General features: G+C 46.3%; 1 protein-coding gene across 1 annotated transcript; it reads left to right on the top strand.

Moving 5' to 3' along the window:
- Window positions 1-10,428: 10,428 nt before the first annotated feature.
- Window positions 10,429-15,809, top strand: LOC136532602 (2,3-bisphosphoglycerate-independent phosphoglycerate mutase-like). The gene is made up of 10 exons (XM_066525190.1): window positions 10,429-10,566; window positions 10,905-11,078; window positions 11,915-12,042; window positions 12,499-12,649; window positions 12,734-12,937; window positions 13,023-13,447; window positions 14,623-14,815; window positions 14,887-14,982; window positions 15,131-15,286; window positions 15,388-15,809. Exons 2-10 carry the CDS (start codon window positions 10,917-10,919, stop codon window positions 15,550-15,552), a joined length of 1,680 nt encoding a protein of 559 aa, XP_066381287.1. The 5' UTR covers window positions 10,429-10,566; window positions 10,905-10,916; the 3' UTR covers window positions 15,553-15,809.
- Window positions 15,810-27,977: the final 12,168 nt, after the last annotated feature.

Consider the following 27,977-nt stretch of genomic DNA (forward strand, 5'->3'; position numbering starts at 1 on the left):
CCGGCACCTCCTCACGACCAAGCATGATCCACTTCGCCATGTTGGTCCTCCCATGAAGAAGGCTGCGCTTGACAAGGCCCTCCATGCACGCATGGGGGACGTTGGAGCGATACCACAACTCCATGGGAAGCAAGGGCGGAGGAATGAAAGCTTCGATGATGGTGGAAGAGCAAGGGCAGAGGAACAAGGATTTCGCTGGCGACACAAGAGCGAGGGGCAAATTGTCTGCCTAGGTTAACACGCCTGCCATGCCTTGTCACATCACCTCTCTAGGAATCATGCACATGCCACCCCTAGCTGCTCCTTGAAGGGCTACTGGACAGTGGTTCGCCCCCTCGATGGGCCAAAACCGCCGTAGGTAAAAGGGATATGGAGCTAAAAACGCTCCCACTGCCTATTAAGGCCTAGGAGTTCAAAGGTTGTCCCACTGACGGGTTCACAACTGCTCTAGGACATCTTTAGAGTGAGGGGTGATAAGGGATGGGCCCGCTAGCAGCCGGTACCTAGGCGCACGAGCGCCACAGGCATCCTAGCCCACGTTTGGGTCTTGGTCGGAGCACGATCCATGGTTTTTCTTTGAAGAAAGGCAACGAGCCCTTGGGACTGGTCAAACGGATCTAAGAACTATATGGATTGGTTGCTAAGAATCTAGAGTCAGTCACTAGCTGACCCATGTCGGACTCCCATGAATGGAAAGCTAGGGCCCTACTACAACTAGCTCATTAATAGCTCACCGAGCACCATGATTCATCCATTGAGGAAAACATGGCATGGCTTAGCCCCTCTGTTTTATCGAAAAAATGCTTCAGGGAGGATGACCACAAGATGAGCTGACCCCTCGACCAGACCCTTGCTATGCATGGAGGCTCATGGGAGGTTGGACTCATAAGGAGACCGAATACGCAGTTGAATGACAATGTCAGATTGATCGGATCCTAAGACGGGATCAGAATCAAGAGAGATCTTTTCTAACCCCTCGAATCCCATAGTTGTATGCTCTCGAAGAGTCTGAACACGACAGGTAGGAATCATGACCCTACTAAGACACCCCGCGACCCGCAAAGGGAGATCAAGACCTTTAGAATCCTTCCGTCTAAAAAAGCCTTCAAAGGAGTATCCTACTCCTCCGTAGGATCAGGGGATACTGTCGGGTATCAGTATTAGGGATATCTGGAAGAAGGAAGTTGATAGCCACGAACACTAACTCGCCCGATGGTCAAGAGCATATTTTGATCTCACCTGACCCTGAAGATACGGGCTCCGTCTCGCTCGACCCTGAGGGTGCGGGCATCATGTCGCCTGACCCCGAGGTAACTAAGTTATAGTGAAGTTGTGAGGCGTCAGAACTCTCGATGAATGCCGGGACTCTCGACCGTCGGAACTCCCGACTCACGTCGGAACTCCCAACTCTCAGCAAATTTGAAAAACATGTAACTGAGTTAAAGTTAGTGAGGTGTCAGAACTCCCGACGCATGCTGGAACTCCCGACCGACGGAACTCCCGACTCACATCGGAACTCCCGACCCTCAAGGCTTTTGAAAACTAGCCGTTGGCTTCTAGTCAGGCATACCGGACACGTCCGGTATGAATACTAGACACAACAGGTATGAATACTGGACACGTCCAGTGAACTCTCCAAGTCAGTTAAAGTGCGAGACGTCGGAACTCCTGACCCTTGCCGGGACTCCCGACCATCGAAACTCCTGACTTACGTCGGAACTCCCGATGAACCAACCTGAGACCAATAATTTTACCACTGCTGGAAAAATACCGGACACGTTCGGTATCGGTATTGCCAGAACATCAAAAATAAAGTTAGCTCTTTTGTCGCTCAAATACTCAAAACTCACATGGGTTGGCTTAAGCACTTATGAAACATTATCTATCAACATGTTGCATCCCTCTTAATAGTATGGCATACCTATTAAACTCAAGATAAAAGGAAAAATGAATTTATACCACTTGAGTTGATCTATTTTGAATTGATGCCGTCTCTTTCAATCTTCATCAAGTAAGGGTGCTAACATGTTGATATTGATCTTTTCACTTGAGCATAGTCATCTTGAGCATGTGACTTGATTCCATTCATCAAATTTGAATAATCCCAAATGTATCAAGTCACTTCCATCAAACACTCCAATAGTGATTTGATCCTCCACATAAACATGAACATCATAGCTTGATTAGTACCTCAACTAAATGCAAGTACTTCCTTCTTCACCCTAGCTAGGTTCTTCGGCCACCAAGCCATCGCTTGCCCTTCACCCTTGCTTAGTACCTCGAAGCCTTTCCTTGCTATCTTCACCATCTCAAGCCATCAAGTCACATCTTGTGTTGAATCATCCATTCATGTATTGTTATCTTTTTCATTTCAATTTAGCAAGCTTCAAATATGAGACCAATCCATATGCAATCCCTTATATCTCATTAATTAATTCTTACAAGCTTGCTTTCACATAGAACATGGAAATTCCACAATAAATAAGCCTTTGCATGAATTCTATTTGCATTGTTATCTTATGCTTGAACTAGATTGTTTACACAACAACACATCATTTTGGCTTTCATTAAGTACCTGTGAGATAACCTATTACATGTCCACACTTAGCAAACGGGTTAGTCCTTTAATCACATTATCATTCAATCATACAAGACCCACTAAAGGGCTAGATGCACTTTCACCTTGCTAGACCCCTCGAATGGGGATTATGCCTCACTTGACAGGGGTCCATACCGCCCATAACCACTACAGGTCTAAGAGTATGAACCTAGGGTCAAACTTCTGACACCAGAAAGGGAGTAGGCGTGTCTTGACGTGACCCATGGCTGTGATGGGCCATAGCTAAGGACTCGCGTCGCCAATAGTGTTGGTACGACTTCCGACGGAGGAATCTGCTAACCATGCCGCCCGCTAAGACGGAATGGAGCGCCACAACCGGCTGATGATGCCCGCGTATAGCGCCAGTGATGAACAGGGTCGTGATGTGGAGGCGTCCCCATCATCATCTATAGGACTGGTGGGACCCACATAAAGGAGATGAAGGACGCCGACCGATGGAACTCCCGACTCACGTCGAAACTCCCAACCCTCAAGGCTTTTGAAAACTAGCCGTTGACTTCTGGTTAGGCATACCGGACACGTCCGGTATGACCAGGACAGTGAACTCTCCAAGTCAGTTAAAGTGTGAGACGTCGGAACTCTCGACCCTTGTCGGGACTCTCGACCGTCGGAACTCCCAACTTACGTCGGAACTCCCGATGAACCAACCCGAGAACAATAATTTTACCACTGCTGGAAAAATACCGGACACGTCCGGTATCGGTATTGCCAGAACAGCAAAAATAAAGTTAGCTCTTTTGTCGCTCAAATACTCAAAACTCACATGGGTTGGCTTAAGCACTTATGAAACATTATCTATCAACATGATGCATCCCTCTTAATAGTACGGCATACCTATTAAACTCAAGATAAAAGGAAAAATGAATTTATACCACTTGAGTTGATCTATTTTGAATTGATGCCGTCTCTTTCAATCTTCATCAAGTAAGGGTGCTAACATGTTGATATTGATCTTTTCACTTGAGCATAGCCATCTTGAGCATGTGACTTGATTCCATTCATCAAATTTGAATAATCCCAAATGTATCAAGTCACTTCCATCAAACACTCCAATAGTGATTTGATCCTCCACATAAACATGAACATCATAGCTTGATTAGTACCTCAACTAAATGCAAGTATTTCCTTCTTCACCCTAGCTAGGTTCTTCAGCCACCAAGCCGTCGCTTGCCCTTCACCCTTGCTTAGTACCTCGAAGCCTTTCCTTGCTATCTTCACCATCTCAAGCCATCAAGTCACATCTTGTGTTGAATCATCCATTCATGTATTGTTATCTTTTTCATTTCAATTTAGCAAGCTTCAAATATGAGACCAATCCATATGCAATCCCTTATGTCTCATTAATTAATTCTTACAAGCTTGCTTTCACATAGAACATGGAAATCCCACAATAAATAAGCCTTTGTATGAATTCTATTTGCATTGTTGTCTTATGCTTGAACTAGATTGTTTACACAACAACACATCATTTTGGCTTTCATTAAGTACCTATGAGATAACCTATTATATGTCCACACTTAGCAACCAGGTTAGTCCTTTAATCACATTATCATTCAATCATCCAAGACCCACTAAAGGGCTAGATGCACTTTCACCTTGCTAGACCCCTCGAATGGGGATTATGCCTCGCTTGACAGGGGTCCATACCGCCCATAACCACTACGGGTCTATGAGTATGAACCTAGGGTCAAACTTCTGACACCAGAAAGGGAGTAGGCGTGTCTTGACGTGACCCATGGCTATGATGGGCCATAGCTAAGGACTCACATCGCCAATAGTGTTGGTACGACTTCCGACGGAGGAATCTGCTAACCATGCCGCCCGCTAAGACGGAATGGAGCACCACGACCGGCTGATGATGCCCGCATATAGCGCCAGTGACGAATAGGGTCGTGATGTGGAGGCATCCCCATCATCATCTATAGGACTGGTGGGACCCACATAAAGGAGATGAAGGACACCGACCGATGGAACTCCCGACTCACGTCGAAACTCTCAACCCTCAAGGCTTTTGAAAACTAGCCGTTGGCTTCTGGTCAGGCATACCGGACACATCTGGTATGACCAAGACAGTGAACTCTCCAAGTCAGTTAAAGTGCGAGACGTCGGAACTCCCAACCCTTGTCGTTAGAACTCCCGACCCTTATCGGGACTCCCGACCGTCGGAACTCCCGACTTACGTCGGAACTCCCAATGAACCAACCCGAGAACAACAATTTTACCATTGCTGGAAAAATACCGGACACGTCCGGTATCGGTATTGCCAGAACAGCAAAAATAAAGTTAGCTCTTTTGTCGCTCAAATACTCAAAACTCACATGGGTTGGCTTAAGCACTTATGAAACATTATCTATCAACATGATGCATCCCTCTTAATAGTACGGCATACCTATTAAACTCAAGATAAAAGGAAAAATGAATTTATACCACTTGAGTTGATCTATTTTGAATTGATGCCGTCTCTTTCAATCTTCATCAAGTAAGGGTGCTAACATGTTGATATTGATCTTTTCACTTGAGCATAGCCATCTTGAGCATGTGACTTGATTCCATTCATCAAATTTGAATAATCCCAAATGTATCAAGTCACTTCCATCAAACACTCCAATAGTGATTTGATCCTCCACATAAACATGAACATCATAGCTTGATTAGTACCTCAACTAAATGCAAGTACTTCCTTCTTCACCCTAGCTAGGTTCTTCGGCCACCAAGCCGTCGCTTGCCCTTTACCCTTGCTTAGTACCTCGAAGCCTTTCCTTGCTATCTTCACCATCTCAAGCTATCAAGTCACATCTTGTGTTGAATCATCCATTCATGTATTGTTATCTTTTTCATTTCAATTTAGCAAGATTCAAATATGAGACCAATCCATATGCAATCCCTTATGTCTCATTAATTAATTCTTACAAGCTTGCTTTCACATAGAATATGGAAATCCCATAATAAATAAGCCTTTGCATAAATTCTCTTTACATTATTGTCTTATGCTTGAACTAGATTATTTACACAACAACACATCATTTTGGCTTTCATTAAGTACCTGTGAGATAACCTATTACATATCCACACTTAGCAAACGGATTAGTCATTTAATCACATTATCATTCAATCATCTAAGACCCACTAAAGGGCTAGATGCACTTTCACCTTGCTAGACCCCTCGAATGGGGATTATGCCTCGCTTGACAGGGGTCCATACTGCCCATAACCACTACGGGTCTAAGAGTATGAACCTAGGGTCAAACTTCTGACACCAGAAAGGGAGTAGGCGTGTCTTGACGTGACCCATGGCTGTGACGGGCCATAGCTAAGGACTCACGTCGCCAATAGTGTTGGTACGACTTCCGACGGAGGTATCTGCTAACCATGCCGCCCGCTAAGATGGAATGGAGCGCCACGACCGACTGATGATGCCCGTGTATAGCGTCAGTGATGAATAGGGTCGTGATGTGGAGGCGTCCCCATCATCATCTATAGGACTGGTGGGACCCACATAAAGGAGATGAAGGACGCCGACCAATGGAACTCCTGACTCACGTCGGAACTCCCGACCCTCAAGGCTTTTGAAAACTAGCCGTTGGCGTCTGGTTAGGCATACCGGACACGTCCAGTATGACCAGGACAGTGAACTCTCCAAGTCAGTTAAAGTGCGAGACGTCGGAACTCCCGACCCTTGTCGGGACTCCCGACCGTCGGAACTCCCGACTTACGTTGGAACTCCCGATGAACCAACCCGAGAACAACAATTTTACCATTGCTGGAAAAATACCGGACACGTCCGGTATCGGTATTGCCAGAACAGCAAAAATAAAGTTAGCTCTTTTGTCGCTCAAATACTCAAAACTCACATGGGTTGGCTTAAGCACTTATGAAATATTATCTATCAACATGATGTATCCCTCTTAATAGTACGGCATACCTATTAAACTCAAGATAAAAGGAAAAATAAATTTATACCACTTGAGTTGATCTATTTTGAATTGATGCCGTCTCTTTCAATCTTCATCAAGTAAGGGTGCTAACATGTTGATATTGATCTTTTCACTTGAGCATAGTCATCTTGAGCATGTGACTTGATTCCATTCATCAAATTTGAATAATCCCAAATGTATTAAGTCACTTCCATCAAACACTCTAATAGTGATTTGATCCTCCACATAAACATGAATATCATAGCTTGATTAGTACCTCAACTAAATGCAAGTACTTCCTTCTTCACCCTAGCTAGGTTCTTCGGCCACCAAGCCATCGCTTGCCCTTCACCCTTGCTTAGTACCTCGAAGCCTTTCCTTACTATCTTCACCATCTCAAGCCATCAAGTTACATCTTGTGTTGAATCATCCATTCATGTATTGTTATCTTTTTCATTTCAATTTAGCAAGCTTCAAATATGAGACCAATCCATATGCAATCCCTTATGTCTCATTAATTAATTCTTATAAGCTTGCTTTCACATAGAACATGGAAATCTCACAATAAATAAGCCTTTGCATGAATTCTATTTGCATTGTTGTCTTATGCTTGAACTAGATTGTTTACACAACAACATATCATTTTGGCTTTCATTAAGTACCTATGAGATAACCTATTACATGTCCACACTTAGCAAATGGGTTAGTTCTTTAATCACATTGTCATTCAATCATCCAAGACCCACTAAAGGGCTAGATGCACTTTCACCTTGCTAGACCCCTCGAATGGGGATTATGCCTCGCTCGACAGGGGTCCATACCGCCCATAACCACTACGGGTCTAAGAGTATGAACCTAGGGTCAAACTTCTGACACTAGAAAGGGAGTAGGCATGTCTTGACGTGATCCATGGCTGTGACGGGCCTTAGCTAAGGACTCACGTCGCCAATAGTGTTGGTACGACTTCCGACGGAGGTATCTGCTAACCATGCCGCCCACTAAGATGGAATGGAGCGCCACGACCGGCTGATGATGCCTGCGTATAGTGCCAGTTATGAACAGGGTCGTGATGTGGAGGCGTCCCCATCATCATCTATAGGACTGGTGGGACCCGCGTAAAGGAGATGAAGGACGCCGCAACCCTGGAGGCCTTCTACCTCCTTGCTTTTTTCTCTCTCTCTCTCATGTAACATGTGCCTTCCCCTTCATGTATAAAAGGGCAAGCAGGACGCTCCACGAAGGGCAATGCTGAAGGACTGAACAAGCTCAACGAGACTCAACTCCGTTCGACCCTTTCACCAGAGACTTGGGACCTGCTCTCTCTCTCGCCCGTTTGTAACCCCTACTATAAACTAGTACCGGTAATACGAGCAATAGTAGACTGGATGTAGGGATATTCTGCCCGAATCAGTATAGATTCTTATATCCTCCGAGCATACCATTCGGGCCAGACGCGTAAATCACAAATTTACTAGTCGGTGATTCGAAACACCGACACTTAGCCTAGCAATGGACGTACTCTACACTCACACCTATACAAAGTAAGGACATCTAGTAGTTTTTCAATACTACCACTCATCCTAGTGAAACTATCACACTGGGGAGATGAATGTTTTTGTTGTCCAACATGCCCCCAATAACGCTCTCTCTCTCTTTGTGGTTAGCAATATCTTTCTCGTCTCTCATCAAATAAGAAGGAAGTTGTATCCCCCCCCCAATAAGTTGGGTCCACCCTAACTGTCATCCTTCTTGCCCCTCCTCTCCCTCGCTCCTCTCTACCTCCATTGTCGTCGAGCACTGCCAGAGGTCAAGTTCCTCGACATGAGCATCACCCTAATGTCCTACGTGCATTCCTCGGCACAAAAGCGTTGAGTTTGTGGTCCACATCAGTGTCAAGTTCGCAGTCGGCATCTTGGCAATGCTGAGCTCGATATTAGTAAGGAAAGGCAACGATGCAAGCATGGCGCCAGCAGCATATGGTGATGTACCTCTATGCGAGGGATGTCAATGGCGCAACCATGGCCTTATGATGACACAAGCATGGTTGCAGCAGCACGACCCAAGTACACTACACTATTTGGCCCATGATGCTAGATCTACAATCATAGGGTTAGGGTCGACGCCACACCGAAGTACACGATCGTCGCCATCTCTGAGGATGGCACCGAGCATGTCACCGCAAGGACGCCCACAGCTGGGGATGAGGCTACCTCCCACCCCGTGCGCCTCGCCTTTGTCAAACTTGTCGTGCTGCGCGCATGAGCTAAACGAGGCCATCAAGTCCTCTTGGCCATCTCATGCACCATGGCCGAGGATGAGGCCATCCTTCACACGCGCCTGGTCGAGTGGGGCGGATCGAACACTGACATCTAGGATCATGGTGGTGGTGGTGGATAGGAGCGTCATGAACCTGTGAGAGAGAAGAGCCAAAGAGGAGAGAAGAATCAGGAAGAAAAGAAAATAAATAAATTGATAGCTGATAAATGAGTCTCGTATATTAGGAGAGGTTATTAGTGCTATGTAAAAATATCTCTATCTAATAATTAATTTTAAATGTGGTATTGGGTCACCCCTATTTGTCACAGAGGATGTTTAGGACTGCTCCACTCTATGTTTGCAGCTCCACTCCATGTTTTTAGCCAAACTGGTTTAGCTCCACGCAACTCTGCTTGAGGAAAAAAGGTGGAGCCGTGAGAGCACCTAAAGATATGCTCCGCAAACTCTAAGTTTTTTTTGAGCCGCTCTACGGTGGAGTTTATAGAGCAGAGTTTGTGGACCAGACTTGTTTCGGAGAGCTAGAGATGTTCTAAACACCACATCTTGCGGCTTGAATGTAGTATCTGCAACAAATATTCTACCCTTGTCCACCTTCGTTAGCTAGGGTGAAAATTAGAATTTTGTTGTTGCGGTAAGTGGGTTTCGCTAAAATGTCATGGAAGTTACGGACTTCACCAGAATGGTCCCGTTCGGCTTGCTAAATTTTGGCTAAAATTGGTTAAAAAACACTGTTCTGGCTGAATTGTTGGGAGAGAAAAACACTATTTTTGCTGAAAAAAACAAGCCGAATATGGGGTAAACCGAACGGGGCCAATGCCTCTATGAAATGGGTACTTCACATGATTTTGCCATCTCACGATTTTAGACAACTTTAAAATTTTCAGCCCAACTTTTCACATGCTGTGACCGTTTTCAAAGTTGGGCTGAACAATTTTTAAAGTTGTCTAAAATTAGAAAATGACACAATAGCGTAAACACTCGTTTTATAGAGGTATTTCGACGAACCCTACTAAATGCATTAGAGCGAAACCCACTTGCGGCAAAATTCCAAGTTTCTCGTGGCTGGGTCTGACGCTTTCACGCACGGCCCCTTCCAAAAGTCCAAATTTCTCTCGGCTGGGTCTGACGCTTTCACGCACGGCCCCTTCGAAAAGTCCAATTTTCTCGTGGCTGGTCGTGACGCTTTCACGCACGCGCCCCGTCGAAAAGTCCAAAGCTCACGTTAAAGTCTAAAATCCGTGGTGGCCTGGTGGGCCGCCGTGAGGGGGACTATGCTTGTTCCGTTGCACAGCGCTGATCACCAATAGGCCCCACATAGGCCCGGGCAATAGCCGCCCACCATCGCTACCGTCCAATACCAGGGGCAGAATAAACTGGCGGATCTCCGCCGTCTGGATCCACAAACCCGGCGGAGCCATTCCTCATTCGAACCAAAGCCCGTCTTTTCCTTCCAATATATAAAATAATATTATAAAATAAAATAAAATATCTCACCTTTTCTACGCACCTCGGCCGTCCGATGACTCCATTTGTTCCCGCGGAGCAGCTATCCTGCCGTCCACTTGTTAAATCGCCTGAGTTTAAGTCGAAACACCATCCTTAAATATAGCAATTATATTTTTTTATTCGCACCCCACGTCGCCGTCGCCTGTCCTTATTAATACCGCCGCGGCGTCGCACCTCCCTTTGTTCCATCGCCCCATTGCTCGCCAAGAGTTCTTCTTGTTAAGGCAAGGCAAAAGCAGAAGCAAAAAGGTAAGAACAGTCGCAGATTCCTCCCTCATTCGCATGTCTTTCGATTTCTGGATGCGGCAGATCGACTGCCATCATCCTTCGCGTCTGATTTGCTTCTCTTCTCGTATTTGTAACAAGAGATCTGATCTAAACCTGATTTTAAACGACTGTGCTGGTCGTCCAGTCTCAATCCGCCATGCGAATTAACTGGATAGGGTATTTTTCATTACGTGTTCAGATCTAATTGATTATAGCGAAGCCGTGTGGCGGATTCTGAAGCCAGGCGCAGATCTGTATGGTTCTGTTGCGGATTTGCTGCTCGTCTAACATGTTGCTGACTGCTGTGTGTTATTTGGTAGGTCTCGTTGGCTATGGCGAGCTCTGGGTTCTCGTGGACGCTTCCGGACCACCCGAAGCTCCCCAAGGGGAAGCCGGTGGCTGTCGTCGTGCTGGACGGATGGGGCGAGGCCACCCCCGACCAGTACAACTGCATCCATGTCGCTCAGACTCCTGTCATGGACTCGCTAAAGAATGTGCGTATGCTTTCCTTGACACCTGCCCTTCTGTTTTACCCTGTATCGCAAAGTCATTGTGGGATTGCGTAGATACTCTTTTTTTTTGTGTGTGTATTAGATACCTTGGTTCTGATTGTTGCTAAGTATGCACTGGTCACATTCTTATCGGGAGCCTAATTCTTAGCTCCAGTTCACTGATGACGGATCTGATTTGAATTAATACCGGTAGGTAGTGGCTTTTAGATTTTTTATTTATGTAATCTTGATTAAGGTTAGTAACGTGAAGAGAGGCAGAGGAAGACCGAAGTTGACTTGGGGAGAGGCAATAAAAGGAGACTTGAAAGGATGGAATATACCCAAAGACTTAGCCTTAGATAGGAGTGCTTGGAAGACAGCTATTCACATGCCTGAACCTTGATTGCTTCTGATGGGTTTCAACTCTAGCCTACCCCAACTTGTTTGGGACTTAAAGGCTTTGTTGTTGTTGTTGTTGTTGTAATCTTGATTAAGGTTAAGTTCTACAGATTAAGGTTAAATGCTTTTTCCAGTACTCACTGTTAATCTGTTATGCATACGGGGCTCTGGGTGAAGCAGTGAATGCTGAGTTTTTCTCTTTCATGTAGGACTGTCTGAAAATGGTTATGCCCAGAGGTTTCTAATGCTTTGAAAGTGTATCCATTCAATTGCTTGTTTGACCATTGTCTCATACTTGGTGTTAATGAAAAATAACATGGTGTTGCACGTAACCTCTGCTTCTTTCTCTTGGATGAAAGATTGTTCTGTCAGCATAATTTGATTTGCAGGTATACTGTCTTCATGCTTTTACTCACCCTTTTGTGAAATATGTATATTAGGGTGCTCCTGAGAAATGGACACTAGTGAAGGCTCATGGAACAGCTGTGGGTCTCCCATCTGATGATGACATGGGCAACAGTGAAGTTGGTCACAATGCACTTGGTGCTGGTCGGATTTTTGCCCAAGGGTATGTTAGATATTTATTTATTTTTGGAAATGTTTATTTTGTTGTAACTAATGCGCTGTGGCTTCAATATTGCACTTGAACATGATGCCCACAACTATGTTTTTTCTATACATGCCAAACCTCCACGTGAGATAGGCATTTAGTCGCCAACAAATAATTTTGTCCATATAAGATTCAAAATCTTTGAAGCTTGGGACAGTACTAAAGTATTTGCTTCATGACGAGAATAGAGCCTGTAACTCTGTATTCTTGTTGTCATCAGTTACTAGTTTCATTGATTTGTTTCTCACTACTGCAGTGTACTTTTTGGCTCAACATTTGAATTCATATGCAATCAAGAACTTGATCTTAGTGTGCTATTTTGTCTGTCATGTTAGTCTTAAATAGAACATTTAGTCCTTAATAGTTCATACTAGATGTTCTCTGATCTGAGTGCTGCATTCTTTCTGCCTATAGTGCTAAGCTTGTTGATAGTGCTCTTGCCTCCGGAAAGATTTATAATGGAGATGGATTCAACTACATCAAAGAATCTTTTGAAAGTGGTACTCTTCACCTTATTGGGTTGTTGAGTGATGGTGGTGTCCACTCTCGTCTTGACCAACTGCAGGTTTGCTAATATTCTTTCTTCAATTTATCTTAAGTTACAAGTTTACCACAAGATTTCCTTTTTTTTTTTTTTTGCTATATCCAGTTACTTCTGAAAGGTGCTAGTGAGAGGGGAGCAAAAAAAATCCGTGTGCACATCCTTACCGATGGGCGTGATGTTTTGGATGGCAGCAGTGTTGGTTTCGTGGAGACCCTAGAGAATGATCTTTCGGAGCTTCGAGGGAAGGGTATTGATGCACAAATTGCATCTGGTGGTGGAAGGATGTATGTTACCATGGACCGTTATGAGGTGAATGTTTTTTGTCGTATTCAAGCATCAGTGTTCATTGTCTAACACCTTGGCTTACAGTTTTGTTTTGTTTAATACCTTCCAGAATGACTGGGATGTGGTTAAACGTGGCTGGGATGCCCAGGTGCTTGGAGAAGCACCCTACAAATTCAAAAGTGCACTTGAGGCTGTGAAAACACTGAGAGCACAGCCCAAGGCTAATGATCAGTACTTGCCCCCATTTGTGATTGTTGATGACAGTGGCAATGCTGTTGGGCCTGTATTAGATGGTGATGCAGTTGTCACTCTCAACTTCCGGGCCGATCGCATGGTTATGCTTGCGAAAGCACTAGAGTATGCAGATTTTGACAAATTTGACCGTGTTCGTGTCCCCAAAATTCGATATGCTGGGATGCTTCAGTATGATGGTGAGTTGAAGCTTCCAAGCCGTTACCTTGTTTCCCCACCAGAGATAGATAGAACATCTGGGGAGTACTTGGTGAAGAATGGCATCCACACTTTTGCTTGCAGGCAAGTACTATACTATCTAATGTTTCAGCCTCTCTTGATACTTCTTTTGTTTACTTCAATATCATAAACCACTTAGTTTTTTCTGAGTCATCTAAACATTATCAAGTGTACTTTGTACAATCTTGTACATACCTGTAAGGGGCACTTGCCTTCTGGAAAGATGTTGCTGTGAGTTATCTCCATTACCTTATGCTGCAGTTGTACTAGTAATTTGACATGTGTAGAAACGAGTTTTTTTTCTAGGGTAATCTTCTAGCTGCCGAGGAGGCTCAATATGCTGACATTGTGCTAACTTCGGCTGATATTTGGTTGCATTGTTCTATGCATGATTTGTGTGCTAATACTGTAGGCAGCGTATGCTATGGAAACCAAGGAGCTGTGCAAACTATGCAAACTCTAATCTAGACCACTGGACTCTAATCCGATGGTAGAGGTAAAGGTGGGTTATTTTAGCACTTAAACCCCCCCACTCATCCCATCTAATCCAAGATCCGCGCTGTATACTAACGTGAGGGACGGCGGCGCCGTAAACAATCGCCGTAAACGAAACGGTGCGGCCAGGCCTCGTCGCGGGCGTCGTCGCGGCGCTGTATCGCGCCGTACGGGGATCGCGAGGAGACGGAAGGGAACCGTACAGGCGCTGGGGCTGAGGCTGGGGTGATTTGCAAAATCTTGGATTAGATGGGATGAGTGGGGGGGTTTAAGTGCTAGAATAACCCACCTTTACCTCTACCATCGGATTAGAGTCTAGTGGTCTAGATTAGAGTTTGCATAGTTTGCACAGCTCCTTGGTTTCCATAGCATACGCTGCCAATACTGTATGGCCTGTATAATGTTATTTTTGGATTGACTCATTGTTGTATCATCTTTGTCCTTGCAATGGCATGTTCTACATTTTGCCTCTTCTTAGAAGAGGCAAAATGTAGAACATGCTGTATCATCTTTTTTTTTTCTTTTTATTTATGCGGCAACATTGAAGGGCGGGCCTGGTGCAAGCGGTTGAGTCTTACCGCCTATAACCGGAAGGTCCCGCATTCGAGTCGCGGTCTCCTCGCATTGCACAGGCGAGGGTAAGGCTTGCCACTGACACCCTTCCCTAGACCTCGGACAGAGCGGAAGCTCTCTGCACTGGGTACGCCCTTATTTATGTGGCAACATTGGTTTGTGTGTGACAGTGAGACGGTGAAATTCGGCCATGTCACATTTTTCTGGAACGGGAACCGTTCAGGATACTTTGATGAAACTAAGGAAGAGTATGTAGAAGTTCCTAGTGACAGTGGTATTACATTCAATGTTGCACCCAAGATGAAGGCGCTTGAAATTGCCGAGAAAGCCAGGGACGCTCTCCTAAGTGGAAAGTTTGACCAGGTAAATAGTTCTGAAATTTCTATTAGATGAGTCTTTCGGTTTCTCTGTTGCTTAGCATATTGTTGTTACAGGTACGTGTCAACCTGCCAAATGGTGACATGGTTGGTCACACTGGTGATATTGAGGCCACCGTTGTTGCTTGCAAGGCAGCTGATGAAGCTGTTAAGGTGAGAGAATCAATAAAAGTTCGCTTACATGTTTTGTGTTGTCTTCATAATCTGCATTGAAAGTTCGCTTATACATCAACAAAAGTTCGCTTACAGTAGCAGATATTATAGGCCTTTGCCTATTTTAACCAAATGCTCTTCTGAACAGATTATTTTGGATGCTGTTGAGCAAGTTGGTGGTATTTACCTTGTGACTGCCGATCATGGCAATGCAGAGGATATGGTGAAAAGAAACAAAGCTGGCAAGCCGTTGCTCGACAAGAATGGCGGTATCCAGATTCTAACCTCGCATACCCTTCAGCCGGTGAGTGCAATGCCTTTTGACCCCATGTCTTTGGTTGTCTCCCAGTAAAAGCATACCCATGTTGATTGCTTTGGATGTTAATACCTCTGTAAAACTTGCAGGTCCCGGTTGCCATTGGAGGCCCTGGTCTTCACCCCGGAGTGAAATTCCGGAACGACATTGAAACCCCTGGGCTGGCCAACGTAGCCGCAACTGTGATGAACCTGCATGGATTTCAGGCCCCTGCTGACTACGAGCAAACCCTGATTGAAGTGGCTGACAACTAAATACTGGCCATCTATGTCCAATTTTGGTTCTATAGTTGAGAATGGATGGCCATGTCATTCAATAATTTCTGTTTGCAAGCACGTTGCTCAAACTCACCAAAACATTGAGACGCCTTTTGACTTGCATTAAGATGCTCTATACCGTTGACAATTGTATCCTGTGCTGGCTTTTTGGCAGTTTGGTAGCTATCTTTACTTAGCTATATACTGTATCTGAGGCCGCAAACTTTGTGTCAGTCTAAAATTGCTCGTGGTTATATGCTGTTTGTGTGTCATCACTAGTGATTACCTTTTGGCCTCACGCATTGACGCATCAGTTGTGTTCACCTGCTGAGAATGGACTCGTGGTACTACGATGATAGCTTTTGTGGGAAGATGGTACAGTAATAATGAGATGGCAAGTCAGCTTCAGATAACAACTCGCTATCGAGCGAGCTACATAATAATTAAGAAATAATAAATAATAGTTCGAGCTACATAATAATTAAGAAATAAATATAGTGCGAGTAAGGCATTTCGATCGAGCGAGCAGACTAGGGCATTTTGATGAAATCCATGGTTCAAAATCTGTACTGAATTATAAGACATTATGAATTGCTGAATTTATGCATGCATGTTTGGCTTTTAAAACTTGCTTATCTTTTAACATCATCTTGCCATGACTTGCATAGTCGGTAACCGAAATCAATGCGGTAGTGCGTCTAAAAAAATGACATACGGGGTCGGGGAGGGGGCGCGCGAAGGGAGTCGGCGACGGTCTGTGGCCGAGCGGCCCCAGGCGCGAGCGGCGGCGGGATGCGCGCGGCGTCCGGAGGTAGAAGAGCATACGCGAGGTCGCGTGCGGTTGGATAAGGTATAGGAAAAGGGAAAGAAAAAGAAAAAAAAGGGTAGTTAAGACGTTAGTCCCTTAGCCCATCAGGCCCATAGGGTGGGCCTAGTCATTGGGCCAGGTAAGGTCCACCCCTGTGCCTGAATTGTTATAAATGCGATGCTATCCTATGGCTATCGTAATGGTAAACCACGAGAGTACTCTCTTTTTTTGTCCAAAAACTCGTCATTATTTTATTCAATACCACAAAATGCTTTCGTCTGTCCTCTGCCGCAAAATATTCATACCACTTTTAGTTTTTTCGGAATCAAATCAAATGGCGGATGAACAGCCCTCCGCGCGCAGTGGAGACGAGCAGCGACCCAAGCAAAAGCAAGACGAGAGCAACGTCCAAGGCGGAAGACGGCTGTGGCCTGAGGCAGTAGTGACAGAACAGCCTGGGAGCCAGTAGTGACCGACCCAAGCAGGCCAAGCTAGTGCTCCGTTGAAAGGCCGCTCAAATGAAAGTGCCCCTTGGACACCTCAAGTGGTAAGCTGCAGTCATGCTCATGCGCCGTGCGCATGCATGCAGACCGCACCGTCCGGTCATCCTCACAGCCTGCCTGTTCGGCTGGGGCTTCTTATACGATCGTGGATTATTACTGTTATCTGATTTGGTGTAAGAAAAAAATACTGTTCTAGCTGAAAATTTACGATCGTTTACTACCAGCGAACATGCTGTTAGTCCTCACCTAACCATGTTGAGAAAGAGCCCGATCTCCATCATTTTTATCAACAAAATGTGTTACTGTATAATATAACAGGTCAAACGAACACACATCGTTTCTTGACTTTCAAAGTGCTACAATCCATGGCCATGAGGCCTTGGACGCCGTGTCGCTCGTGGAAGCGTTGGTCCCGTTCGGCTTGTTGAATTTTGGCTAAAACTGACTGAAAAACACTGTTCTAATTGAATTGTTATGAGAGAAAAATATTGTTCCTGCTGAATAAACCGGTTTCTGGTAAACCGGCCTCAAACAAATTTCTGGAAACCTGAGCAGCCTCTGAAGAACCCTGTAGAAGCCAGGCCCAATGACCTCCTGTGATCATCTCACATGAAACTCGGCCCTTTTCTTTTCGGTTAGGACGAAAAAGTTAATGCTGTATACCTACCTGTGACCTGTCCGTCTTCCTGAAGTCTACAGACTGCATTAGACTGTCTCCAACACCGAGACGCAGACCCAAAAATGCGTCCGCCACAGTACTTTGCCTTCCCGAAAACAACCTCCAACGGCCGACCAAACAGGTGACCCATTTTGCCTATCGGACCGAACGGCACGCAAAAAAGCATAGCCTCTCTCCTCGCTACGCAAATGGTCCGCGCTCGCTTGCGTCCGAGGTGGCCCGTTCCCGCACCGGCCGCGCCGCCGGCCCCGCTCGTCCGCACTCGCTCGCTGTGGCACCGCTCGCCAACGGCGGCAGCGCCGCCGCGCCCGTGCCGACCCCGCTCGCCCGCGCTCAGGCGCCGCGTGCGCTCGTCTGGCGTCCGCGCTTGCTCGCCCGTGGTGGTGGGCGCCGCCGCGCCAGGGGAGGGGGCGCTCGCCCTAGCGCCGCCGGCCGAGGAAGGGGCGGGCACCGCGAACGCCCGGTCGCGGCTGCGGACACCGCCGCGCGCGCCTGGATCTTGCCGGCCGCGGGTCAAGAGCTCGCCGGCGGGGCCTCTGCTCGGCGGGGAGGGAGGGAGAGCTCGCCGCCCAAGCCGTGCAGGACGCGCCGGCCGCGCCGCGCAGGCTCGCTCTGCTCTGCTCTGCTCTGCTGGCCGCGCAGGCTCGCTCTGCTCTGCTCTGTTGGCCACGCAGGCTTGCTCTGCTCTGCTGGCCGCGCGCTCGCTGGCCGCCACCGTGTGCTCGCTCGCGGCGCTAGCCCCGCGCTCGCCGGCCGCCACCATGCCCCGCGTGGTTGGGAGAGAAGCACAGAAGGGAGAGCTCGCCGCCCAAGCCGTGCCGGCCGCGCCGCGCAGGCTCGCTCTGCTCTGCTCTGCTGGCCGCGCTGGCCGCGCAGGCTCACTCTGCTCTGCTGGCCGCGCGCTGGCTGGCCGCCACAGAAGGGCTCTGTTCTGTTGGGATAGAAGCACAGAAGGGCTTCGGGCGTCCGTTGGAGAGGCGAAGTTATGGGTGCCTAACCTTTGCACTGTGCGTTACCTAAAACGTGAAATTGGTCTCATGTTTGGGTTGCCGTTGTTGGAGTCAGTCTTACTCATCACTTCCCTCTTGTCTGAAACAGAGCCGCGTGCATGCATGCTCCATAGTCCAAGCATTCATCATTTATGCTCGTTATTACCTGCAAAAGTTAGACGATTTCTTGCGAAGAGCCAGGCCTTGTTTAGATTGAGGTTAGAAATCAGTATTTGGCACTGTAGCACTTCGTTTGTATTTGACAATTATTGTCCAATCATGGCCTAACTAGGCTCAAAAGATTCGTCTCGTAATTTATAATCAAACTGTGTAATTAGTTATTTTTTATCTACATTTAATACTCCATGCATGTGTCTAAAGATTTGATGTGACGAAGAGAGAGTGAAAAAACTTGCAATCTAAACAAGGCCCCAGTTTAGTTCCCTCCTAAAATGCCAATTTTTTTAAGATTCCCTGTCACATCGAATCTTTGGACGCATGTATGAAGTATTAAATATAAATAAAAAATAAAACTAATTACACAGTTTAGACGAAATCCACGAGACGAATCTTTTAAGCCTAATTAGACTATGATTGGACACTAATTGTCAAATAACAACGAAAATGCTACAGTGTCATTTTGCCAAAAATTTCGGCATCTAAACAGGCCCTAAGGTCCAGTTTAGTTCCAAAAAAATTTGCCAAATTTTTCAAGATTCCCCGTCACATCAAATCTTTGGACACATGCATGAAGCATTAAATATAAATAAAAAATAAAATTAATTACACAGTTTAGATGAAATTCACGAGACGAATCTTTTAAGCCTAATTAAACTATGATTGGATACTAATTGCCAAATAACAACGAAAAATGCTACAGTGCATTTCGCCCAAAATTTCGCCAACTAAACAAGCCCTAAGGCCACGTTTAGTTGGCCGAATTTGGCGTCGCCGAATACGCTGTAGCGCACTGTAGCATTTCGTTTGTATTTGGTAATAATTGTCCAACCATTGACTAATTAGGCTCAAAATGTTCGTCTCGCAAAGTAGAATCAAACTGTGCAATTAGTTTTTGATTTCGTCTACATTTAGTACTTTATGTATGTACCGCAAGTTTGATATGACGGGGAATCTTCTTTTTACATAGTGCTAAATTCAGGAGTTTAGGAGAACTAAACCTGGCCTAAAAAAAGGTCAGACGATTTCACTGGTATTACTCTATGCTCACTGGGAGTAAATCTGTGCGATGCTTTCGTCAGCAGGTGAATGACGTTGACAATGACAAAGGAAATTCGCAATATCAAATCGGAGGTGGCCGGCACGCGTACGTCGTCGCCGCCTCTGCCCGCCCGTGGAAGCAAACCGCCGTGACTCGCTGCTTTCCTCGGCGGTTTCGTGCGGCGACGGCGACGCCTTCCTTGGCCGCACGCACGCGGACGCTTGCCTTGCCCGCGCCGGCCAGTGCCGCAATGAGTCACCCTTCTCGGGGGAAAATCTGGAGTGCTTTTCCACTCGGCTGCTGTTGTTTGCTCTGTCCCCCCTGTCCCTTGACAGCAACGGCCGCTAACTAGCGTATTGCGTTGCACTCACCTGAGGAGCCTAACAATCTGGACGTACGTACAGCTCCCCTGTTTTCAATTTGTTTGGGAAAGAAAGTACCAGGCCAGTACACCTGCTCTGTTCATTAAATCAGTGAACAGATTGTGTGGCTTAGTTTGAAACATCACCCTGTTCGCCTGAAATTTACTCGAGAGTGCTGACGACTCGATCTTGCCTCTTCTCCGTGTCCAGTCCCTCTGCAGCACACGCATAGTCGCGCCAACGAGCATAAAAATATTAAGCGCGTGTTCAGGTCCATCCAAAATCTAAAAAATGCTACAGTACCTATCACATTAAATATTTGCGGCTCGTGCATGGAGCATTAAATGTAGACGAAAAAAACTAATTGCACAGTTTGGTGGAAAATTACGAGACAAACGTTTTGAGCCTAATTAGTCCATGTTTAAACACTAATTGCCAAATAAAAATGAAAGTGCTACAATAACCTAAAATTCCAACTTACTGTAACTAAACACGCTCACCAGGTGCATACCGACGCGTCGTCATAAAACTCTGCACAATTGTTCTGCGGCACGTACGTAGGTAGGTAGAGCAATGAAAGGTGTGCAACTGATAGGATTCAGGACCGCTCCATGCCAGTGAACGAATTGAAGTAGGATGGTGACTGGAGAGAGTTTTACAGTACCTGGTAATACTGACAGACTATGAGCTTAATTGCTGTACGCTGGTAGACGGGAATTAATAGGGGCTGCCAATGTTGCCGAAAATGACGAGTCATTGTCATCATCAGGCATCCCGATCAGCCTTTACTGTTAATATATGGGAATCCGGATTTGGCCCGGAAGGCTTTATTCAATTTGTGATGGCTACCTCTGAAGTCTGAACGAATGAAAGAAAAGAAAGAAACATCGTGGTGGCTGCGCCGTCTGATGGAGACACATGCGACTACCATCATTCCACGCGTAACAAGGGTTTCAGCCTTGTTTAGTCCTTCTCCTAAAGTTTACGAATATTTAGACATATACATTGAGTATTAAATATAGATTAAAAAAATAACTAACTGTATAGTTTACGACTAATTTGCGAGATGAATCTTTTAAACCTAATTAATTCATGATTTAACAATGTGGTGCTACAGTAACACATGTGCTAATGATGTATTAATTAGGCTTAATAAATTCGCCTAGCGAATTACTGACGGATTCTATAATTTATTTTTTTATTAGTATCCAAACACCCTATACAACACCTCATGTAACACCCGAGGTGACATCCCAAGTCTACACCTTGGATTTAAACAAGCCCAATGACTCAGTGTACTCCCTAGGCTCCAGCAACAGCAGCAGCAACAACAACGTCAAACAGCAAACAATCCGATCTCCACCAAGTCGATCCACTTCCCTGAGTTAATAGCTTCATGGAATTAATGTCAAAGCATCGCTTATTCGCTTAACCGATTCTCCACTCTAGCCGCCCAAGAGCTGCTCTTCCAATCACTCGTACATGGCAAAGGGAACTTGAGTTCTTGTTACATGAAAGCTACGACTCGCACGCAGGTTGAGAGGCCTGCGGTCGAAGTCGAAGCCTAGCTCTTTGCATGGCTGGTCGAACAGTGGAGATGCCCCACATCGACGTCCAAGCCAGGATGATGGTGCCGGAGGAAGCATCCCGGGAAAAGACTCTTTTTTTTAGCCTGGACTTATCGATTGAGATTAATTAGTCTGTTCGGTTGGCTGGTTCGTATCGTTACTGATTTATGAAGAAGTACTGCTGGCTGGTTTGTGTGAGAGAAAAATACTGTTCCGGCTGAAAATTTACGATCGTTTACGACAAGCCACAGCCAAACAAACAGGCTAAATCACATCAGAATCGCATCGAAGTGTTCCCGTGGAATAAGCTACTTTTTTTTTTTGGTGAATTCACACCGTCTGAAAATATCTACTAGCTACTGATAAATATAAGTTCATCTGTGTTCGCCCCAAGTCAAAATTTAGACTGTCAAATTCTATAAAAAAACTATTGTCTTAACAAAATAGTTATACCCCTATGCCCAAAAAATAAATAACTTTCTAATGTTTAAAGTTTGACCCAAAAAATAACTTTCTCCGTAAAACATGGGCCAGCCTCTGAATGCAGAAGCTAATCACGGGTGTATGAAACCATACCAAATCCAGGACATACCTTTCGGGAAAGAAAAGAAGATGATGATACATGCATCTTTTGCCAATGTTTTTAATCTATTTGAAAATTTTAGAATTTTTTTTTATTTTGAGACATAGGGGGTATGTAAAAAAAATAGCATACATAATAAACCTAGCAATGTCAATTTTGTATTGTAAATTTATGTTAGATTTTAGATTTTAATAGTTGGATAAATTTGATTTAGGACAAATAGATGAAATTATATTTCCTATAAAAGAATAAAAATAGAATAGAACACTTTGCTGACTCTCGCTTTCTCGCGACAACCGCTTCACTTTAACTGCCCACATCTTTGTCATGACAAGGTCCGGACAAATCACATCTCGATGGGAAACTCTAAAAATTTGCACTTTGAGGTTTGATGTAAACAGGAATGAAGCTTTGAGGGAGTTTTTTTCTAGCCGTCTTGAGCTTGTTGATTCAAGCCTGCAAAAACGAAATTTTGAGATTAACAAATCATCACATGTGTCTCGAATGTCGCTAGCGTGTCACTTATCATTAAAAAAATATCATTAAATTCTAAAATAAATTCAGATAAATACGATAATGTCAAATCGGATTTAAACATGCGTAGGCCAGTCCCACCATACGTTGAGCTAAACTCAATTTGCTACAAAGTACAAAGAATTTAACATGCTGAATGTAAATATCTTTTAATATTGTTATTGATTTCCCAAATATTGATGACATATTCTAAGACAATGTCAAGGACTTCTATCAAACTGTAACATGCCTCGTGTAGAAAAAAAATATATTTTGTAAAAATTTAAAAGTTTAAATGTATGGCGACGAAGGTTGCCGTGATCCAAACAGTTCCCAACCATCCCTTCCATCTCTAGGTTGCATCAGCGACTTTGCATACTTTTCGACACCACAGCCGATGCTTCTCACATGGTCTAGAGAAAAGGAAAATTAGCTGCGAAAAGCAAAGGGAGTAATCGCCTAATAGATAAGGGGTGTTTGGTTTGGGCTGCTAAAGTTTAGTCCATCCTAAATGATTTAGTCTCATTTAGTCATTTTAGAGTTGATAGAGAGGACTAAAGTCATTTTAGTATCATTTAATCATAGCGTTTGATAAAAAGTGACTAAATGGGACTAAGGATATGTTTGGTTTCCCCTGCTAAAGTTTAGCTACTAAAACTAATGATTAAACTTCACCCCTGTTTGGTTCCGGTGACTAAAAGTGACTAAATGCCATTAGAGCAGTTAAACAAAGACCAAACTACCCCTAATGAATGCTCAAATCAGGGTGAGAGCTAGCAATAATGAGGGGCATCCCTTTTCCACTAGGCACTTTAGCCTATTTTTAGTTATTCTTGGGTGACTAATGTGATTAAACTACTTTAGTCCTTTGTTTGACAGTTTAGTAGCTAAACTGACTAAGGGGAACCAAACATACTAGATTTAGACTGTGGGAGGTACGACTTCGGATACCCACGACAGACCATATGGGCTGCGCCCCCAGGGGTGGCCCCGCCCACAAGACGAAGCCTTGCGGGCACGACGCTGCTCGGCGCCTCCCGCAAGACACCGAAAAGATATCCTGAAGATATTACGAGATCTGTTAAGATATGTATGATCCCAAGATTTCTATAATCAGTTATTACTTTTCGGTTATCTCTCAGATCTAACCGACTTGTAATCCTACTCCTCGGACTATATAAGGCGGGCAGAGACCCCCTCCAAACTCACGCAATATCATATGATAGCTAATACAAACCAACAGACCACATGAGTAGGGGATTACGTTATACTGATGGCTTGAACCTGTCTAACTCGTGTGTCTCTGTTGCATTCTTGTTCTTGATCTCACGCTCCTCTACTGATCAATCTATCTTCATGGGATATCCCTCGGAGGACTGCCAACGATATTTTGTCGACAGTTAGTGCGCTAGGTAGGGGTTTACATGTTGTTTCCTTGTCAAACAAGATGACTTTTTCTGCAGGCTCTTCGTCCCTCCCGCAGCCCGACCAGATCTTCACGGTTGGATCAATCTCATGGATCATCAACGTTGACGGAGTCGGAGAGCTCCTTGAGCCGATGCAGATTGATTCTGCGCCAATCACCCCCGCACCTGAGACTGCAGATCCGATCTCGGAACCACCTCCGAGGTCGCCTCCATCAACAACTCGCCGCCCACTTTCTCGCTACCAGAGGAGGCAAATCAACAACGACGATCTGATCGCATCAATCGATCAGGTTGGTCAGAAGCTCCCGATTGCCTCTCCATCGCCGAATCGGCTCTGGACACTCTGGTCCAGCATCGACCACCCTCCGATCCAGATCTGCCAGAGGCTGCTTCGAAAACTCCAGGAGTTATAGCTCTACCCTTCAGGCTCACCAACGTCGCCGCCACCTACCAAGACGCCCTAAGGGGTAAATTTGCTGACCAGGTGGGAGACATCCATCCTCTCGCCGACTAGATCACCTACCAGCCTCCGCCGGCCGTCAACATGCTCCACGTCGACCGACGCTTCGGAGCGTCCCTCCAGACCATCCCAGAGGAGAATCCGAGCTCCAAGTCCTAGGGCTCTACAGAGACCCTCGCTGAAACCTTCACTGAGCAACTTCCTCTCCCTCTGTTCCATGGCGACGCAATCTTCAACATCAGCGTCGACAGCCCCCCTCCGAACGGTGAAACCGAGGAGGAACGCGCTGCTCGTGAGAACCGGAACGTCAACCATGCACAACGTCGAGCAAACGAGATTACCCTTGCGATGGCCAAGTAGCAGCTTGACTCGCAAGGAAGGCCGCTCCAGTGCAACCTCGATGATGAGTTTCTCCGCGTTGACGACCACGACATCTACAAGACTCCAAGCGCCAACCTAGCCATGTCCGCCAATGAGCTTGCCTAGCTCTAGCAGACACCGAAGGTCGCTAGGGTCACCACAATGCTCAAAGCGGTGCATTGCCAGGTCAATGAGATCCGCCAGGATCAGAGACCTTCCTACTCTACAACCTTGATTTGCCGATCAGTCTCCATAAGATCTGATCGCCGCCCAAGTCGCTTCACTGACCAGCGCCATGATGATAGGCAACCCCTACAGGGTGGAGCTAGGGGCAACTACATTGAACATCACCGCCAACCCAACCAGGAGGTTGACCAGGACATCCGAGTGCACCTCAACAATCTCCGAGATGCATGACAACGTATCGACGAAAGCCATTTCGATCGCAATGAAGACGGAGTACATTGCCGCCAGGAGTACGAGCTAGAGTACGATAACCCAGACTCAGCTCTCAAGCCACTCGCCGACAGCAACGCTGGAGATGACAGTGCTGACAACCCCGAGGGGCCCCTAGCATTCACAAGGGCGCTCCAAACTCTTCAGTGGCCCCATGGTTTCAAAATCACTAGGGTCGAGCCCTACGAAGAAAGGATGAATCCAACACAGTGGCTACAGGCTTACGCCACCGCTGTCCACGTTGCCGGAGGAGACACCAGTGTCATAGCGAACTATCTTCCCATCATGCTCACACCGGCCACCATGAGCTGGTTTACAAGCCTTGCCTCAAACTCTATCGGATCCTAGGAGGAGCTGAAAAAGTCTTCACCGACAATTACATGGCTACGTGTACTCGGTCGGGCACCAAGCATGATCTGAACCGCATCAACCAGAAGTCGTCCGAGCTCCTCCGTAGCTACATTCGACGCTTTTTTGAGATGAGGAACTCTATCCCCAACATCATGAAAGCTGAGGTCATCACCGCCTTCATCCGAGGACTCCACCACCGTGAGCTGTGCTCCAAGTTCAACCGCAAGCCGCCTACCAGGATTGGCGAGATGATCACAACCGCCAACCAGTACACCGACGCCAAGGAAGCCGAGGTGCGCTTCAATGAGGATGCGGGCACTCATCGCCCAACATGCCGCTACGATGACCGCCCCAATGACCGACGCCACAATGACCGCCGCTATGATGACCGCAGTTACCATCGTGACAACGGCCGTGATAGGCCTAAAGGACCTAAGTCTGGCCAAAATCGCCGCCGCTGGCTAGACCACATCGTCGCCGCCATTAATGAACCTCGGGCCAAGCGCAACTACAATAAGCAATATAAGAAGATCCTCGACAGCCCGTGCCCTCTCCATAAGAAAGCCAAGCATAAGATGAAGAACTACCTCGGCTTGGCTAAGGAGTTCTAGGACAAAAAACTGGACGACGACACCAACGACAGAGCCGGAGGCCACCGACCACCTAGGGGCAATAACAATGCCTTCTAGGACCACAACAAGGTGGTCGCCACCATCTTCGAGGGCCTCGCCTCCACCGAGAGCAGAAGGGAACGGAAGCTTGCCGCACGATGGTGCTCGCCGTCACTACAGAAGATGCCGCTACCAACCCTAGCTATCGCCCATGGTCCAAGGTTCCCATCACCTTCAGCAGGGCCAACCAGTGGGCGGACATTCCCTACATAGGGCGTTTCCCCCTCGTCCTTGATGCAATAGTCCAGAAGGTGCTTTTTAGAAAAGTGCTCGTCGATGGTGGGAGCGCTCTGAATCTCCTCTTCACCGGAGCCCTAAAGGAGCTAGGCCTCGGGTTAGCAGATCTCACACCCTCTAACTCCTCCTTTTGGGGTATGGTACCTGGTAGGGCCTCCAAACCACTTGGAGAGATCACCCTACCAGTACAGTTCGGCACGGCAAGCAACTACCGCGTCGAGCACATCAACTTCTACGTCGCCGACTTCAACACCGCCTACCATGCCATACTTGGTCGGCCAGCTCTGGCCAAGTTCATGGCTATACCGCACTATGTGTATCTGGTGTTGAAGCTACCCTCACCTGTAGGAGTCCTGGCCCTGCGGGCCAACCTCTCCATCGCCTACGCCTGTGAGATAGAGAGTCTCGCCCTCGCCGAAGCCACTGACCTCTCCATCTAGATGGCTAGCGTGGTCACTGAAGCCAAGACGGTGCCCGCCGATGACATGGAGATCCCAGATCTAGAGCCTCCTCGCGCCTCTGCCAAGTCCAAGGAAATCAAGGAGGTCGAGCTCGGCCTCGATGACCCCTCCAAGACCATGAAGATTGGGGCTCACCTTGACCCCAAATAGGAAAGCGCACTCATCTTATTCCTACGTGCCAACGCCGACGTGTTTGCTTGGAAACCTACAGACATACCGGGGGTACCACAGGAGAAGATCGAGCACTCCTTGAATGTCTCACCAACTGCCAAATCGATCAAGCAGAAACTCTGCTGATTTGTGCTAGACTAGAAGGATGCTATTAGGGTAGAAATAAAATGGCTTTTAGTTGCCAGATTCATAAAAGAAGTGTATCATCCTAAGTGGTTAGCAAACCCTATTCTCGTTTGAAAAAAGAAAAAAGAATGGAGAATATGCATTGATTACACTGATCTTAACAAACACTGCCCTAAAGACCCCTTCGGTCTGCCTCGGATAGATGAGGTAGTAGACTCCACCGTCGGCTACGAACTGCTCTCCTTCCTTGACTGTTACTTCAGCTATCACTAGATCTCCCTCAAGGAAGAAGACCAGAACAAGACATCGTTCATCACGCCCTTTGGTGCGTACTACTACACCACCATGTCCTTCGGACTCAAGAACGTTGGGGCAACTTATCAAAGGGCTATCTACATGTGCCTCGATCAATAGATCGGCCACAACATCGAAGCTTACATCGACGATGTGGTTGTCAAGTCCAAGACCGCCGATGATC

The sequence above is a fragment of the Miscanthus floridulus genome, unplaced genomic scaffold, assembly GCF_019320115.1.
Source record: "Miscanthus floridulus cultivar M001 unplaced genomic scaffold, ASM1932011v1 fs_666_1_2, whole genome shotgun sequence".
NCBI lineage: Eukaryota > Viridiplantae > Streptophyta > Magnoliopsida > Poales > Poaceae > Miscanthus > Miscanthus floridulus.

Bases quoted from the DNA above. Each gene is read 5' to 3' on its own strand.
- LOC136532602 (XM_066525190.1), top strand. From the start codon at position 10,917: ATGGCGAGCTCTGGGTTCTCGTGGACGCTTCCGGACCACCCGAAGCTC. The intron at 13,448-14,622 runs GCAAGTACTATA...TGTGTGTGACAG, and splicing joins ATCCACACTTTTGCTTGCAG to TGAGACGGTGAAATTCGGCC. The intron at 14,983-15,130 runs GTGAGAGAATCA...TCTTCTGAACAG, and splicing joins CAGCTGATGAAGCTGTTAAG to ATTATTTTGGATGCTGTTGA.